The following is a 19417-nucleotide window of genomic DNA, read 5'->3' as shown; positions in this document are numbered from 1 at the left end:
ACGCTCTCTGATCAGTCCTACCTTAGCCACGCTCTCTGATCAGTCCTACCTTAGCCACGTCTCTGCGTCCCACCACCAGAGCTGCTGCTGCATTCTTCTGACACGTGTCCTGTATGTCGTTCACATTCAGACTGCAGAGGAACAGACAAACAGCACAGATGTTTCAACATGTTGGGGGACAAACAGACATTACAGATGTTTCAACATGTTGGGGGACAAACAGACAGCACAGATGTTTCAACATGTTGGAGGACAGACAGACAGCACAGATGTTTCAACATGTTGAGGGACAAACAGACAGACATTACAGATGTTTCAACATGTTGGGGGACAGACAGACAGCACAGATGTTTCAACATGTTGAGGGACAAACAGACAGCACAGATGTTTCAACATGTTGGGGGACAAACAGACATTACAGATGTTTCAACATGTTGAGGGACAAACAGACATTACAGATGTTTCAACATGTTGGGGGACAAACAGACATTACAGATGTTTCAACATGTTGAGGGACAAACAGACAGCACAGATGTTTCAACATGTTGAGGGACAGACAGACAGCACAGATGTTTCAACATGTTGGGGGACAAACAGACAGCACAGATGTTTCAACATGTTGGGGGACAAACAGACAGCACAGATGTTTCAACATGTTGAGGGACAAACAGACAGCACATTACAGATGTTTCAACATGTTGGGGGACAAACAGACAGCACAGATGTTTCAACATGTTGAGGGACAAACAGACATTACAGATGTTTCAACATGTTGAGGGACAAACAGACAGCACAGATGTTTCAACATGTTGGGGGACAAACAGACATTACAGATGTTTCAACATGTTGAGGGACAAACAGACAGCACAGATGTTTCAACATGTTGGGGGACAAACAGACAGCACAGATGTTTCAACATGTTGGGGGACAAACAGACATTACAGATGTTTCAACATGTTGGGGGACAAACAGACAGCACATTACAGATGTTTCAACATGTTGGGGGACAAACAGACATTACAGATGTTTCAACATGTTGGGGGACAAACAGACAGCACAGATGTTTCAACATGTTGGGGGACAAACAGACAGCACAGATGTTTCAACATGTTGGGGGACAAACAGACATTACAGATGTTTCAACATGTTGGGGGACAAACAAACAGCTCATTACAGATGTTTCAACATGTTGGGGGACAAACAGACATTACAGATGTTTCAACATGTTGGGGGACAAACAGACATTACAGATGTTTCAACATGTTGGGGGACAAACAGACATTACAGATGTTTCAACATGTTGGGGGACAAACAGACATTACAGATGTTTCAACATGTTGGGGGACAAACAGACATTACAGATGTTTCAACATGTTGGGGGACAAACAGACAGCTCATTACAGATGTTTCAACATGTTGAGGGACAAACAGACATTACAGATGTTTCAACATGTTGAGGGACAAACAGACAGCACATTACAGATGTTTCAACATGTTGAGGGACAAACAGACAGCACATTACAGATGTTTCAACATGTTGAGGGACAAACAGCTCATTACAGATGTTTCAACATGTTGGGGGACAAACAGACATTACAGATGTTTCAACATGTTGAGGGACAAACAGACATTACAGATGTTTCAACATGTTGGGGGACAAACAGACAGCTCATTACAGATGTTTCAACATGTTGAGGGACAAACAGACATTACAGATGTTTCAACATGTTGGGGGACAAACAGACATTACAGATGTTTCAACATGTTGGGGGACAAACAGACATTACAGATGTTTCAACATGTTGGGGGACAAACAGACAGCACATTACAGATGTTTCAACATGTTGAGGGACAAACAGACATTACAGATGTTTCAACATGTTGAGGGACAAACAGACATTACAGATGTTTCAACATGTTGAGGGACAAACAGACATTACAGATGTTTCAACATGTTGGGGGACAAACAGACAGCACAGATGTTTCAACATGTTGAGGGACAAACAGACATTACAGATGTTTCAACATGTTGGGGGACAAACAGACAGCTCATTACAGATGTTTCAAAATGTTGAGGGACAAACAGACATTACAGATGTTTCAACATGTTGAGGGACAAACAGACAGCACATTACAGATGTTTCAACATGTTGAGGGACAAACAGACATTACAGATGTTTCAACATGTTGAGGGACAAACAGACATTACAGATGTTTCAACATGTTGAGGGACAAACAGCTCATTACAGATGTTTCAACATGTTGGGGGACAAACAGACAGCACAGATGTTTCAACATGTTGAGGGACAAACAGCTCATTACAGATGTTTCAACATGTTGGGGGACAAACAGACATTACAGATGTTTCAACATGTTGGGGGACAAACAGAGCCAGGTACAGCATTATATTACAATATTAAGATGTATTGAGCCAGGTACATGTGTGTCTCCCCCAGGGTGATGAACTCACATGTATGTCTCCCCCAGGGTGATGAACTCACATGTGCGTCTCCCCCAGGGTGATGAACTCACATGTGTGTCTCCCCCAGGGTGATGAACTCACATGTATGTCTCCCCCAGGGTGATGAACTCACATGTATGTCTCCCCCAGGGTGATGAACTCACATGTGTGTCTCCCCCAGGGTGATGAACTCACATGTATGTCTCCCCAGGGTGATGAACTCACATGTATGTCTCCCCAGGGTGATGAACTCACATGTATGTCTCCCCAGGGTGATGAACTCACATGTATGTCTCCCCCAGGGTGATGAACTCACATGTATGTCTCCCCAGGGTGATGAACTCACATGTATGTCTCCCCAGGGTGATGAACTCACATGTATGTCTCCCCAGGGTGATGAACTCACATGTATGTCTCCCCCAGGGTGATGAACTCACATGTATGTCTCCCCAGGGTGATGAACTCACATGTGTGTCTCCCCAGGGTGATGAACTCACATGTATGTCTCCCCAGGGTGATGAACTCACATGTATGTCTCCCCAGGGTGATGAACTCACATATAGGTCTCCCCAGGGTGATGAACTCACATGTATGTCTCCCCCAGGGTGATGAACTCACATGTATGTCTCCCCCAGGGTGATGAACTCACATGTATGTCTCCCCAGGGTGATGAACTCACATGCATGTCTCCCCCAGGGTGATGAACTCACATGTATGTCTCCCCAGGGTGATGAACTCACATATAGGCCTCCCCCAGGGTGATGAACTCACATGTATGTCTCCCCAGGGTGATGAACTCACATGTATGTCTCCCCCAGGGTGATGAACTCACATGTATGTCTCCCCAGGGTGATGAACTCACATGTACGTCTCCCCAGGGTGATGAACTCACATGTATGTCTCCACCAGGGTGATGAACTCGCATGTATGTCTCCCCCAGGGTGATGAACTCACATGTATGTCTCCCCAGGGTGATGAACTCACATGTATGTCTCCCCAGGGTGATGAACTCACATGTATGTCTCCCCAGGGTGGTGAACTCATGTATGTCTCCCCCAGGGTGATGAACTCACATGCATGTCTCCCCCAGGGTGATGAACTCACATGTATGTCTCCCCCAGGGTGATGAACTCACATATAGGCCTCCCCCAGGGTGATGAACTCACATGTATGTCTCCCCCAGGGTGATGAACTCACATGTATGTCTCCCCCAGGGTGATGAACTCACATGTATGTCTCCCCCAGGGTGATGAACTCACATGTACGTCTCCCCCAGGGTGATGAACTCACATGTATGTCTCCCCCAGGGTGATGAACTCACATGTATGTCTCCCCCAGGGTGATGAACTCACATGTATGTCTCCCCCAGGGTGATGAACTCACATGTATGTCTCCCCCAGGGTGATGAACTCACATGTATGTCTCCCCCAGGGTGATGAACTCACATGTATGTCTCCCCCAGGGTGATGAACTCACATGTATGTCTCCCCCAGGGTGATGAACTCACATGTATGTCTCCCCAGGGTGATGAACTCACATGTATGTCTCCCCAGGGTGATGAACTCACATGTATGTCTCCCCAGGGTGATGAACTCACATGTATGTCTCCCCCAGGGTGATGAACTCACATGTATGTCTCCCCCAGGGTGATGAACTCACATGTATGTCTCCCCCAGGGTGATGAACTCACATGTATGTCTCCCCCAGGGTGATGAACTCACATGTATGTCTCCCCCAGGGTGATGAACTCACATGTATGTCTCCCCCAGGGTGATGAACTCACATGTATGTCTCCCCCAGGGTGATGAACTCACATGTATGTCTCCCCCAGGGTGATGAACTCACATGTATGTCTCCCCCAGGGTGATGAACTCACATGTATGTCTCCCCCAGGGTGATGAACTCACATGTATGTCTCCCCCAGGGTGATGAACTCACATATAGGCCTCCCCCAGGGTGATGAACTCACATGTATGTCTCCCCCAGGGTGATGAACTCACATGTATGTCTCCCCCAGGGTGATGAACTCACATGTATGTCTCCCCCAGGGTGATGAACTCACATGTATGTCTCCCCCAGGGTGATGAACTCACATGTATGTCTCCCCCAGGGTGATGAACTCACATGTATGTCTCCCCCAGGGTGATGAACTCACATGTATGTCTCCCCCAGGGTGATGAACTCACATGTACGTCTCCCCCAGGGTGATGAACTCACATGTACGTCTCCCCCAGGGTGATGAACTCACATGTATGTCTCCCCCAGGGTGATGAACTCACATGTATGTCTCCCCCAGGGTGATGAACTCACATGTATGTCTCCCCCAGGGTGATGAACTCACATGTATGTCTCCCCCAGGGTGATGAACTCACATGTATGTCTCCCCAGGGTGATGAACTCACATGTATGTCTCCCCCAGGGTGATGAACTCACATGTACGTCTCCCCAGGGTGATGAACTCACATGTATGTCTCCCCAGGGTGATGAACTCACATGTATGTCTCCCCCAGGGTGATGAACTCACATGTATGTCTCCCCAGGGTGATGAACTCACATGTATGTCTCCCCAGGGTGATGAACTCACATGTATGTCTCCCCAGGGTGATGAACTCACATGTATGTCTCCCCAGGGTGATGAACTCACATGTATGTCTCCCCAGGGTGATGAACTCACATGTATGTCTCCCCCAGGGTGATGAACTCACATGTACGTCTCCCCCAGGGTGATGAACTCACATGTATGTCTCCCCCAGGGTGATGAACTCACATGTATGTCTCCCCAGGGTGATGAACTCACATGTATGTCTCCCCCAGGGTGATGAACTCACATGTATGTCTCCCCAGGGTGATGAACTCACATGTATGTCTCCCCAGGGTGATGAACTCACATGTATGTCTCCCCAGGGTGATGAACTCACATGTACGTCTCCCCCAGGGTGATGAACTCACATGTATGTCTCCCCAGGGTGATGAACTCACATGTATGTCTCCCCAGGGTGATGAACTCACATGTACGTCTCCCCCAGGGTGATGAACTCACATGTACGTCTCCCCCAGGGTGATGAACTCACATGTATGTCTCCCCCAGGGTGATGAACTCACATGTACGTCTCCCCCAGGGTGATGAACTCACATGTACGTCTCCCCCAGGGTGATGAACTCACATGTACGTCTCCCCCAGGGTGATGAACTCACATGTACGTCTCCCCCAGGGTGATGAACTCACATGTATGTCTCCCCCAGGGTGATGAACTCACATGTATGTCTCCCCCAGGGTGATGAACTCACATGTATGTCTCCCCCAGGGTGATGAACTCACATGTATGTCTCCCCCAGGGTGATGAACTCACATGTACGTCTCCCCCAGGGTGATGAACTCACATGTATGTCTCCCCCAGGGTGATGAACTCACATGTATGTCTCCCCCAGGGTGATGAACTCACATGTATGTCTCCCCAGGGTGATGAACTCACATGTACGTCTCCCCAGGGTGATGAACTCACATGTATGTCTCCCCCAGGGTGATGAACTCACATGCATGTCTCCCCCAGGGTGATGAACTCACATGTATGTCTCCCCAGGGTGATGAACTCACATGTACGTCTCCCCCAGGGTGATGAACTCACATGTATGTCTCCCCAGGGTGATGAACTCACATGTATGTCTCCCCAGGGTGATGAACTCACATGTATGTCTCCCCCAGGGTGATGAACTCACATATAGGTCTCCCCAGGGTGATGAACTCACATATAGGTCTCCCCCAGGGTGATGAACTCACATGTATGTCTCCCCAGGGTGATGAACTCACATGTATGTCTCCCCAGGGTGATGAACTCACATGCATGTCTCCCCAGGGTGATGAACTCACATGTATGTCTCCCCCAGGGTGATGAACTCACATGTATGTCTCCCCAGGGTGATGAACTCACATGTATGTCTCCCCCAGGGTGATGAACTCACATGTATGTCTCCCCCAGGGTGATGAACTCACATGTACGTCTCCCCCAGGGTGATGAACTCACATGTATGTCTCCCCCAGGGTGATGAACTCACATGTATGTCTCCCCCAGGGCTTTGTGAACAGGCAGCAGACAGGAGATCTCCTGGATGATGATTTTCCCTGCCAGCTTTACGGGTCTGTTACCGTAGTCGGCTCCCTCGCGCTTCGTCTTGAACCGACGAGACTTCTGGACAGACAGAAAAAGACACCAAAATCACAGAACTGACCATAGATCAGGGCTATAGACACCCTGGTGTGTAGTCTTAGAGTGATTATCTTAATTTACCGAGGTTAGCTAGCCAGCTATTTGTCGTCCTTAACGTAGGAGACACTGCTAGCTAGCCAACAGCTAACAGCTAGCCAACGTCTACTGAATAGAACTCAACAACCCGGTCGCATTCACAGGTAGTATCACATTTTCATTTAATTTCATTACAGTACAACGGTTTGATTTGTTTGATCGTAGCTAGCTACATAGCTAGCTACATAGCCGTCTTTGTATCAAAGATGATTGTGTAGTCTAGAGCGATTTTCTAGGTTAGCTAGCCAGCTATTGCTCTGTTCTAGGCCCTCTCCTATTCTCGCTATACACCAAGTCACTTGGCTCTGTCATAACCTCACATGGTCTCTCCTATCATTGCTATGCAGACGACACACAATTAATCTTCTCCTTTCCCCCTTCTGATGACCAGGTGGCGAATCGCATCTCTGCATGTCTGGCAGACATATCAGTGTGGATGACGGATCACCACCTCAAGCTGAACCTCAGCAAGATCGGAGCTCCTCTTCCTCCCGGGGAAGGACTGCCCGTTCCATGATCTCGCCATCACGGTTGACAACTCCATTGTGTCCTCCTCCCAGAGCGCTAAGAACCTTGGCGTGATCCTGGACAACACCCTGTCGTTCTCAACTAACATCAGGCGGTGTCCCGTTCCTGTAGGTTCATGCTCTACAACATCCTCAGAGTACGACCCTGCCTCACACAGGAAGCGGCGCAGGTCCTAATCAGGCACTTGTCATCCCGTCTGGACTACTGCAACTCGCTGTTGGCTGGGCTCCCTGCCTGTGCCATTAAACCCCTACAACTCATCCAGAACGCCGCAGCCCCTGGTGTTCAACCTTCCCAAGTTCTCTCACGTCACCCCGCTCCTCCGCTCTCTCCACTGGCTTCCAGTTGAAGCTCGCATCTGCTACAAGACCATGGTGCTTGCCTACGGAGCTGTGAGGGGAACGGCCCCTCAGTACCTCCAGGCTCTGACCAGGCCCTACACCCAAACAAGGGCACTGCGTTCATCCACCTCTGGCCTGCTTGCCTCCCTACCACTGAGGAAGTACAGTTCCCGCTCAGCCCAGTCAAAACTGTTCGCTGCTCTGGCCCCCCAATGGTGGAACAAACTCCCTCACGACGCCAGGACAGCGGAGTCAATCACCACCTTCCGGAGACACCTGAAACCCCACCTCTTTAAGGAATACCTAGGATAGGATAAGTAATCCTTCTCACCCCCCTTTTAAGATTTAGATGCACTATTGTAAAGTGACTGTTCCACTGGATGTCATAAGGTGAATGCACCAATTTGTAAGTCGCTCTGGATAAGAGCGTCTGCTAAATGACTTAAATGTAAATGTAAATGTGTTGTAGTGAGACCAGACAGAACTGACCATAGATCAGGGCTATAGACACCCTGGTGTTGTAGTGAGACCAGACAGAACTGACCATAGATCAGGTCTATAGACACCCTGGTGTTGTAGTGAGACCAGACCAGGTCTGGAAGGCATTGTGGTGAGAATTTGTGAGAGGCCAACAGGCCTAAAGCTACATTACTGGGAGCTTGAACTCATCCCTCATGTTGACTAATGTCTTTTACGTTTCTGAAATGGTGAACAATTATTGATGTCAGTTACTTAGGAATTTGAACATTTGTTAATGTTGTTGCCAGCGATCACACAACCTTACCTCAAGTGTTAAGAATTTGTAAGTAACAGACTTTGCCATCATATATGAGAGAGAGAGAGAGAGAGAGAGAGAGAGAGAGAGAGAGAGAGAGAGAGAGAGAGAGAGAGAGAGAGAGAGAGAGAGAGAGAGAGAGAGAGAGAGAGAGAGTCATGATAAAACATGGTTATCCATACAGGTTATATTGACTTAGTGACATCATGCAGGGTCCAGAGAGGAGAACAGAGAGACAGCAGAGACCCTGAAAAAAGCCCAAGAGGAGAGAGGTGGAGAGAGAGAGACAGGAGAGACCCTGAAGAAAGCCCAAGAGGAGAGAGGTGGAGAGAGAGAGACAGGAGAGACCCTGAAGAAAGCCCAAGAGGAGAGAGGCGGAGAGAGAGGCGGATAGAGACAGGAGAGACCCTGAAGAAAGCCCAAGAGGAGAGAGGCGGAGAGAGAGGCGGATAGAGACAGGAGAGACTCTGAAGAAAGCCCAAGAGGAGAGGCGGAGAGAGAGGCGGAGAGAGGGATGGACGGAAGGAGGGTGTGGAAACCAAATACCGGGCAGTCATGAATGGACCAGCGGCGAAGGCCAGACTGAGGAGGCTTCTGATTGGTGGAGATAGAGTGGACCAACCACAGCACAGAGATGGGAGGAGGGGGCGGGCCAGGGGAGGCATGCCAGTCAGCGGGACAGCCAACACACAGGGAAGGGAGAGGAGAGGAGGGAGGGGAGAGGAGGGAAGGGAGGGGAGAGGAGGGAGGGGAGAGGAGAGGAGGGAGGGGAGAGGAGAGGAGGGAGGGAGAGGAGAGGAGGGATGGGAGAGGAGAGGAGGGAGGGAGAGGAGAGGAGGGGGGGAGGGGAGAGGAGGGATGGGAGAGGAGGGATGGGAGAGGAGAGGAGGGATGGGAGAGGAGGGATGGGAGAGGAGAGGAGGGAGAGGAGAGGAGAGGAGAGGAGAGGAGGGACACAAAACAACCATGAAGGTAAACACAAAACAACCCACAAGGTAAACACATCAACCACAACAGAATGGGAATGAATGACCTAGTAGTTACTAGTTATAGCCACAGTATAATTAATGACCTAGTAGTTACTAGTTATAGCTACAGTATAATTAATGACCTAGTAGTTACTAGTTATAGCTACAGTATAATTAATGACCTAGTAGTTACTAGTTATAGCTACAGTATAATTAATGACCTAGGTAGTTACTAGTTATAGCTACAGTATGATTAATGACCTAGTAGTTACTAGTTATAGCTATAGTATAATTAATGACCTAGTAGTTACTAGTTATAGCTACAGTATAATTAATGACCTAGTAGTTACTAGTTATAGCTACAGTATAATTAATGACCTAGTAGTTACTAGTTATAGCCACAGTATAATGAATGACCTAGTAGTTACTAGTTATAGCTATAGTATAATTAATGACCTAGTAGTTACTAGTTATAGCTATAGTATAATTAATGACCTAGTAGTTACTAGTTATAGCTACAGTATAATTAATGACCTAGGTAGTTACTAGTTATAGCTATAGTATAATGAATGACCTAGGTAGTTACTAGTTATAGCTACAGTATAATTAATGACCTAGTAGTTACTAGTTATAGCTACAGTATAATGAATGACCTAGTAGTTACTAGTTATAGCTATAGTATAATGAATGACCTAGTAGTTACTAGTTATAGCTATAGTATAATGAATGACCTAGTAGTTACTAGTTATAGCTATAGTATAATGAATGACCTAGTAGTTACTAGTTATAGCTACAGTATAATTAATGACCTAGTAGTTACTAGTTATAGTTTATAGTATAATTAATGACCTAGTAGTTACTAGTTATAGCTATAGTATAATTAATGACCTAGTAGTTACTAGTTATGGCTATAGTATAATGAATGACCTAGGTAGTTACTAGTTATAGCTATAGTATAATGAATGACCTAGTCGTTACTAGTTATAGTTTATAGGTATAATGAATTACTTTTAGACTAGTTGAGTATCTGGAGCATCAGCATTTGTGGGTTCGATTACAGGCTCAAAATGGCCAGAAACAAATAACTTTATTTTGAAACTCATCAGTCTACTCCCTTCACAGAACAGCACAAAATGTAGGGTTAGGGTTAGGGTTAGCCATATAGAAGGCCAGCATCAGTCTACTCCCTTCACAGAACAGCGCAAACTGTCTCTAAACAGAATAGAAAGAGGAGTTGGAGGACCTGGTCTACAACTGAGCAAGAGGACAGGGACATTAGTGTCTAGTTTGAGAATCAGACGCCTTACAAGTCCTCAACTGTCAGCTTCCTTAAATAGTACCCGCAAAACACCAGTCTCAATGTCAACAGTGAAGAGGCGACTCCGGGATGCTGGCCTTCTAGGCAGAGTTGCAAAGAAAAAGCCATATCTCAGACTGGCAAATACAAATAAAAGTTTAAGATGGGCAAAAGAACAGACACTGGACAGAGGAACTCTGCCTAGAAGGCCTGCATCCCGGAGTCGCCTCTTCACTGTTGATGTTGAGACTGGACAGAGGAACTCTGCCTAGAAGGCCTGCATCCCGGAGTCGCCTCTTCACTGTTGATGTTGAGACTGGACAGAGGAACTCTGCCTAGAAGGCCAGCATCCCGGAGTCTCCTCTTCACTGTTGACGTTGAGACTGGACTAGAAGGCCAGCATCCCGGAGTCACCTCTTCACTGTTGAAGTTGAGACTGGACAGAGGAACTCTGCCTAGAAGGCAGGCATCCAGGAGTCGCCTCTTCACTGTTGACGTTGAGACTGGACAGAGGAACTCTGCCTCGAAGGCCATCATCCCAGAGTCTCCTCTTCACTGTTGACGTTGAGACTGGACAGAGGAACTCTGCCTAGAAGGCCATCATCCCAGAGTCGCCTCTTCACTGTTGACGTTGAGACTGGACAGAGGAACTCTGCCTAGAAGGCCAGCATCCCGGAGTCGCCTCTTCACTGTTGAGACTGCCTCGTTGATAGGGTTGTTAAGGCAGTGGTATGTCATTAGAAAGATTGAAGCAAGGAGCCTAAACAGCTACCCTGGGGAATTCCATTATCGATCATAGTCAAAAGCGACACTGAAATCTAACAAAACAGCCCCCACAATTTCTCTCAACCAATCATCAGTAATTTGCTGTGCTTGTTGAAGGTCCTTCCCTATAAGCGTGCTGAAAGTCTGTTGTCAATTTGTTTACTGTGAAATAACATTGTATCTGGTCAAACACCATTTTTTTTCCAGAAGTTTACTAAGGGTTGGTGACAGGCTGATTGGTCGGCTATTTGAGCCAGTCAAAGGGGCTTTACTATTCTTGGGTAGTGGAATGACTTGAGCTTCCCTCCAGGCCTGAGGAGAATAGCGGACAATATTGCCACATCTTAAATTTAACCCTACTAGAATCTGCCAAATAGGAGTGGCAATATTGTCCGCAATTATCCTCAGTATATTTCCCTTCCAGATTGTCAGACCCTGGTGGCTTGTCATTGTTGATAGACAACAATATTTATTTTCACCTCTTCCATACTGACATTACAAAATTCAAAAGTACAATTCTTGTCTTTCATAATTTGGTCCGATATACCTGGATGTGTAGTCTCAGCGTTTGTTGCTGGCATGTCATCCCGAAAGTTTGCTTATCTCGCAAATTAAAAAGTCATTAAAGTAGTTGGCAATTTTTCAGTGGGTTTTGTGATGAATGAGCCATCTGATTCAATTATATAATTTATCTTTATTTCCTATTATAAAGTACTTGGCATTTTTCAGTGGGTTTTGTGATGAATGAGCCATCTGATTCAATGAATGATGGAGCAGAGTTGGCTTTTATCTCTCAAAATGTAATTCAAGGTGCTTCAAAGCTGTTTACTATCATTGTTTATATCATTTATCTTTATTTCAGAAGTATAGTTTCTTCTTTTTATTTAGACTAGCCACTTTAACTATGTCACTTTGTTTACATACTCATCTCATATGTATATACTGTACTCGATACCATCTACTGTATCTTGCCTATGCTGCTCTGTACCATCACTCATTCATATATCCTTATGTACATATTCTTTATCCCCTTACACTGTGTATAAGACAGTAGTTTTGGAATTGTTAGTTAGATTACTTGTTGGTTATCACTGCATTGTCGGAACTAGAAGCACAAGCATTTTGCTACACTCGCATTAACATCTGCTAACCATGTGTATGTGACAAATAAAATTTGATTTGATTTGATCTGCTGCCAGACTAATTTGCCAGACCTTTTGCCTCTTCCCTCTCAACCATTTTTCAATTCCTCATCAATCTAAGGGGATTTAACAGTTTTTAAAGTCATTTTCTTAATGGGTGCTTATTAGTAACTCGAATAAGCAATTTCATAAATGTGTCAAGTGCAGCGTCTGGTTGCTCCTCATTACACACCACAGACCAGCAGCGTCTGGTTGCTCCTCATTACACACCACAGACCAGCAGCGTCTGGTTGCTCCTCATTACACACCACAGACCAGCAGCGTCTGGTTGCTCCTCATTACACACCACAGACCAGCAGCGTCTGGTCGCTCCTCATTACACACCACAGACCAGCAGCGTCTGGTCGCTCCTCATTACACACCACAGACCAGCAGCGTCTGGTCGCTCCTCATTACACACCACAGACCAGCAGCGTCTGGTCGCTCCTCATTACACACCACAGACCAGCAGCGTCTGGTTGCTCCTCATTACACACCACAGACCAACAGCGTCTGGTTGCTCCTCATTACACACCACAGACCAGCAGCGTCTGGTTGCTCCTCGTTACACAACACAGACCAGCAGCGTCTGGTTGCTCCTCATTACATACCACAGACCAGCAGCGTCTGGTTGCTCCTCATTAAACACCACAGACCAGCAGCGTCTGGTTGCTCCTCATTACACACCACAGACCAGCAGCATCTGGTTGCTCCTCATTACACACCACAGACCAGCAGTGTCTGGTTGCTCCTCATTACACACCACAGACCATCAGCATTTGGTTGCTCCTCATTACACACCACAGAGCAGCAGTGTCTGGTTGCTCCTCATTACACACCACAGACCAGCAGCGTCTGGTTGCTCCTCATTACACACCACAGACCATCAGCATCTGGTTGCTCCTCATTACACACCACAGACCAGCAGCGTCTGGTTGCTCCTCATTACACACCACAGACCAGCAGCGTCTGGTTGCTCCTCATTACACACCACAGACCAGCAGCGACTGGTTGCTCCTCATTACACACCACAGACCAGCAGCGTCTGGTTGCTCCTCATTACACACCACAGACCAGCAGCGTCTGGTTGCTCCTCATTACACACCACAGACCAGCAGCGTCTGGTTGCTCCTCATTACACACCACAGACCAGCAGCGTCTGGTTGCTCCTCATTACACACCACAGACCAGCAGCGTCTGGTTGCTCCTCATTACACACCACAGACCAGCAGCGTCTGGTTGCTCCTCATTACACACCACAGACCAGCAGTGTCTGGTTGCTCCTCATTACACACCACAGACCAGCAGCGTCTGGTTGCTCCTCATTACACACCACAGACCAGCAAATATTCTTTACATCATCAACATATGAATCACTACAAAACTTATTGTATGACCTCTTATACACTATATTAGGCCCAGCCTGACCTCTTATACACTATATTAGGCCCAGCCTGACCTCTTATGCACTATATTAGGCCCAGCCTGACCTCTTATACACTATATTAGGCCCAGCCTGACCTCTTATACACTATATTAGGCCCAGCCTGTCCTCTTATACACTATATTAGGCCCAGCCTGACCTCTTAGACACTATATTAGGCCCAGCCTGACCTCTTATACACTATATTAGGCCCAGCCTGACCTCTTATACACTATATGAGGCCCAGCCTGACCTCTTATACACTATATGAGGCCCAGCCTGACCTCTTATACACTATATTGGGCCCAGCCTGACCTCTTATACACTATATTAGGCCCAGCCTGACCTCTGATACACTATATTAGGCCCAGCCTGACCTCTTATACACTATATTAGGCCCAGCCTGACCTCTTATACACTATATTAGGCCCAGCCTGACCTCTTATACACTATATTAGGCCCAGCCTGACCTCTTATACACTATATTAGGCCCAGCCTGACCTCTTATACACTATATTAGGCCCAGCCTGACCTCTTATACACTATATTAGGCCCAGCCTGACCTCTTATACACTATATTAGGCCCAGCCTGACCTCTTATACACTATATTAGGCCCAGCCTGAACTCTTATACACTATATTAGGCCCAGCCTGACCTCTTATACACTATATTAGGCCCAGCCTGACCTCTTATACACTATATTAGGCCCAGCCTGACCTCTTATACACTATATTAGGCCCAGCCTGACCTCTTATACACTATATTAGGCCCAGCCTGAACTCTTATACACTATATTAGGCCCAGCCTGAACTCTTATACACTATATTAGGCCCAGGCTTTGGAACTGTGGTTTTCCTAGATATGGCTACTATATTGTGATCACTACATCCTATGGATCTGGATACTACTTTAGAGCAGATGTCTGCAGCATTAGTAAAGATGTGATCAATACATCCTATGGATCTGGATACTACTTTAGAGCAGATGTCTGCAGCATTAGTAAAGATGTGATCAATACATCCTATGGATCTGGATACTACTTTAGAGCAGATGTCTGCAGCATTAGTAAAGATGTGATCAATACATCCTATGGATCTGGATACTACTTTAGAGCAGATGTCCCAGTGTGTGTCCTACACTCCCCAGTGTGTCCTACACTCCCCAGTGTGTGTCCTACACTCCCCAGTGTGTGTCCTTCGCTCCCCAGTGTGTGTCCTACACTCCCCAGTGTGTGTCCTACACTCCCCAGTGTGTGTCCTACACTCCCCAGTGTGTGTCCTACACTCCCCAGTGTGTGTCCTACACTCCCCAGTGTGTGTCCTACACTCCCCAGTGTGTGTCCTACACTCCCCAGGGTGTGTCCTACACTCCCCAGTGTGTGTCCTACACTCCCCAGTGTGTGTCCTACACTCCCCAGTGTGTGTCCTACACTCCCCAGTGTGTGTCCTACACTCCCCAGGGTGTGTCCTACACTCCCCAGTGTGTGTCCTACACTCCCCAGTGTGTGTCCTACACTCCCCAGTGTGTGTCCTACACTCCCCAGTGTGTGTCCTACACTCCCCAGTGTGTGTCCTATACTCCCCAGTGTGTGTCCTATACTCCCCAGTGTGTGTCCTACACTCCCCAGTGTGTGTCCTTCGCTCCCCAGTGTGTGTCCTACCCCAGTGTGTGTCCTACACTCCCCAGTGTGTGTCCTACACTCCCCAGTGTGTGTCCTACGTTCCCCAGTGTGTGTCCTACGCTCCCCAGTGTGTCCTACGCTCCCCAGTGTGTGTCCTACGCTCCCCAGTGTGTGTCCTACGCTCCCCAGTGTGTGTCCTACGCTCCCCAGGGTGTGTCCTACACTCCCCAGGGTGTGTCCTACACTCCCCAGTGTGTGTCCTACACTCCCCAGTGTGTGTCCTACACTCCCCAGGGTGTGTCCTACACTCCCCAGTGTGTGTCCTTCACTCCCCAGTGTGTGTCCTTCACTCCCCAGTGTGTGTCCTACACTCCCCAGTGTGTCCTACACTCCCCAGTGTGTGTCCTACACTCCCCAGTGTGTGTCCTTCACTCCCCAGTGTGTGTCCTACACTCCCCAGTGTGTCCTACACTCCCCAGTGTGTGTCCTACACTCCCCAGTGTGTGTCCTACACTCCCCAGGGTGTGTCCTACGCTCCCCAGGGTGTGTCCTACGCTCCCCAGTGTGTCCTACGCTCCCCAGTGTGTGTCCTACGCTCCCCAGTGTGTGTCCTACGCTCCCCAGTGTGTGTCCTACGCTCCCCAGGGTGTGTCCTACGCTCCCCAGTGTGTGTCCTACGCTCCCCAGTGTGTGTCCTACGCTCCCCAGTGTGTGTCCTACGCTCCCCAGTGTGTGTCCTACGCTCCCCAGGGTGTGTCCTACACTCCCCAGGGTGTGTCCTACACTCCCCAGTGTGTGTCCTACACTCCCCAGTGTGTGTCCTACACTCCCCAGGGTGTGTCCTACACTCCCCAGTGTGTGTCCTTCACTCCCCAGTGTGTGTCCTTCACTCCCCAGTGTGTGTCCTACACTCCCCAGTGTGTGTCCTACACTCCCCAGTGTGTCCTACACTCCCCAGTGTGTGTCCTACACTCCCCAGTGTGTGTCCTACACTCCCCAGGGTGTGTCCTACGCTCCCCAGTGTGTGTCCTTCGCTCCCCAGTGTGTGTCCTACGCTCCCCAGTGTGTGTCCTACACTCCCCAGTGTGTGTCCTACGCTCCCCAGTGTGTGTCCTACGCTCCCCAGGGTGTGTCCTACGCTCCCCAGGGTGTGTCCTACGCTCCCCAGGGTGTGTCCTACGCTCCCCAGGGTGTGTCCTACGCTCCCCCGTGTGTGTCCTACGCTCCCCAGTGTGTGTCCTACGCTCCCCAGTGTGTGTCCTCCGCTCCCCAGTGTGTGTCCTACGCTCCCCAGTGTGTGTCCTACGCTCCCCAGTGTGTGTCCTACGCTCCCCAGTGTGTGTCCTACGCTCCCCAGTGTGTGTCCTACGCTCCCCAGTGTGTGTCCTACGCTCCCCAGTGTGTGTCCTACGCTCCCCAGTGTGTGTCCTACGCTCCCCAGGGTGTGTCCTACGCTCCCAGGGTGTGTCCTACGCTCCCCAGTGTGTGTCCTACACTCCCCAGTGTGTGTCCTTCACTCCCCAGTGTGTGTCCTTCACTCCCCAGTGTGTGTCCTACACTCCCCAGTGTGTGTCCTTCGCTCCCAGTGTGTGTCCTTCGCTCCCCAGTGTGTGTCCTTCGCTCCCCAGTGTGTGTCCTACGCTCCCCAGTGTGTGTCCTACGCTCCCCAGTGTGTGTCCTTCGCTCCCCAGTGTGTGTCCTTCGCTCCCCAGTGTGTGTCCTACACTCCCCAGTGTGTGTCCTACACTCCCCAGTGTGTGTCCTACGCTCCCCAGTGTGTGTCCTACACTCCCCAGTGTGTGTCCTACACTCCCCAGTGTGTGTCCTACGCTCCCCAGTGTGTGTCCTACGCTCCCCAGTGTGTGTCCTACGCTCCCCAGTGTGTGTCCTACGCTCCCCAGTGTGTGTCCTACGCTCCCCAGTGCGTGTCCTACGCTCCCCAGTGCGTGTCCTTCGCTCCCCAGTGCGTGTCCTACACTCCCCAGTGCGTGTCCTACACTCCCCAGTGCGTGTCCTACACTCCCCAGTGTGTGTCCTACACTCCCCAGTGTGTGTCCTACACTCCCCAGTGTGTGTCCTACACTCCCCAGTGTGTGTCCTACACTCCCCAGGGTGTGTCCTACACTCCCCAGGGTGTGTCCTACACTCCCCAGGGTGTGTCCTACACTCCCCAGTGTGTCCTACACTCCCCAGTGTGTGTCCTACGCTCCCCAGTGTGTGTCCTACACTCCCCAGTGTGTGTCCTACACTCCCCAGAGTGTGTCCTACACTCCCCAGAGTGTGTCCTACACTCCCCAGAGTGTGTCCTACACTCCCCAGTGTGTGTCCTACGCTCCCCAGTGTGTCCTACACTCCCCAGGGTGTGTCCTACGCTCCCCAGTGTGTGTCCTACACTCCCCAGTGTGTGTCCTACACTCCCCAGTGTGTGTCCTTCACTCCCCAGTGTGTGTCCTACACTCCCCAGTGTGTGTCCTACACTCCCCAGTGTGTGTCCTACGCTCCCCAGTGTGTGTCCTACGCTCCCCAGTGTGTGTCCTACGCTCCCCAGTGTGTGTCCTACACTCCCCAGTGTGTGTCCTACACTCCCCAGGGTGTGTCCTACACTCCCCAGGGTGTGTCCTACACTCCCCAGTGTGTGTCCTTCGCTCCCCAGTGTGTGTCCTACGCTCCCCAGTGTGTGTCCTACACTCCCCAGTGTGTGTCCTACACTCCCCAGTGTGTGTCCTACACTCCCCAGTGTGTGTCCTACACTCCCCAGTGTGTGTCCTACGCTCCCCAGTGTGTGTCCTACGCTCCCCAGTGTGTGTCCTACACTCCCCAGGGTGTGTCCTACGCTCCCCAGTGTGTGTCCTTCGCACCCCAGTGTGTGTCCTACACTCCCCAGTGTGTGTCCTACGCTCCCCAGTGTGTGTCCTACGCTCCCCAGTGTGTCCTACGCTCCCCAGTGTGTGTCCTACGCTCCCCAGTGTGTCCTACACTCCCCAGTGTGTCCTACGCTCCCCAGTGTGTGTCCTACGCTCCCCAGTGTGTGTCCTACGCTCCCCAGTGTGTCCTACGCTCCCCAGTGTGTGTCCTACGCTCCCCAGTGTGTGTCCTACGCTCCCCAGTGTGTGTCCTACACTCCCCAGTGTGTCCTACGCTCCCCAGTGTGTCCTACGCTCCCCAGGGTGTGTCCTACACTCCCCAGTGTGTGTCCTACACTCCCCAGTGTGTGTCCTACACTCCCCAGTGTGTGTCCTACGCTCCCCAGTGTGTGTCCTAAGCTCCCCAGTGTGTGTCCTACACTCCCCAGTGTGTCCTTCGCTCCCCAGTGTGTGTCCTACACTCCCCAGGGTGTGTCCTACACTCCCCAGTGTGTGTCCTACGCTCCCCAGTGTGTGTCCTTCGCTCCCCAGTGTGTCCTAAGCTCCCCAGTGTGTCCTTCGCTCCCCAGTGTGTGTCCTTCGCTCCCCAGTGTGTCCTTCGCTCCCAGTGTGTCCTACGCTCCCCAGTGTGTCCTACGCTCCCCAGGGTGTGTCCTACACTCCCCAGTGTGTGTCCTACACTCCCCAGTGTGTGTCCTACACTCCCCAGTGTGTGTCCTACACTCCCCAGTGTGTGTCCTACACTCCCCAGTGTGTGTCCTACACTCTCCAGGGTGTGTCCTTCGCTCCCCAGGGTGTGTCCTACACTCCCCAGGGTGTGTCCTTCGCTCCCCAGGGTGTGTCCTTCGCTCCCCAGGGTGTGTCCTACACTCCCCAGGGTGTGTCCTTCGC

General features: G+C 49.6%; 1 protein-coding gene across 1 annotated transcript in view; it reads right to left on the bottom strand.

Moving 5' to 3' along the window:
- The window catches only part of wdr59 (WD repeat domain 59), a 105332-nt gene that overhangs the window by 20076 nt on the left and 65839 nt on the right, over positions 1 to 19417 (bottom strand). Inside the window, exons 20-22 of the mRNA XM_052505208.1 lie at positions 8953 to 9000; positions 6515 to 6648; positions 50 to 131 (exon numbers count right to left, since the gene is read on the bottom strand). Of these exons, the coding sequence (XP_052361168.1) occupies positions 50 to 131; positions 6515 to 6648; positions 8953 to 9000 (264 nt within the window). The remainder of the gene's footprint in view (positions 1 to 49; positions 132 to 6514; positions 6649 to 8952; positions 9001 to 19417) is intronic.

Source organism: Oncorhynchus keta, unplaced genomic scaffold (genome assembly GCF_023373465.1).
Source record: "Oncorhynchus keta strain PuntledgeMale-10-30-2019 unplaced genomic scaffold, Oket_V2 Un_contig_2290_pilon_pilon, whole genome shotgun sequence".
NCBI classification, from domain to species: Eukaryota; Metazoa; Chordata; class Actinopteri; order Salmoniformes; family Salmonidae; genus Oncorhynchus; species Oncorhynchus keta.
Note: the sequence above shows the minus strand (reverse complement) of the source record. Positions and strands in the feature narration are given on the sequence as shown.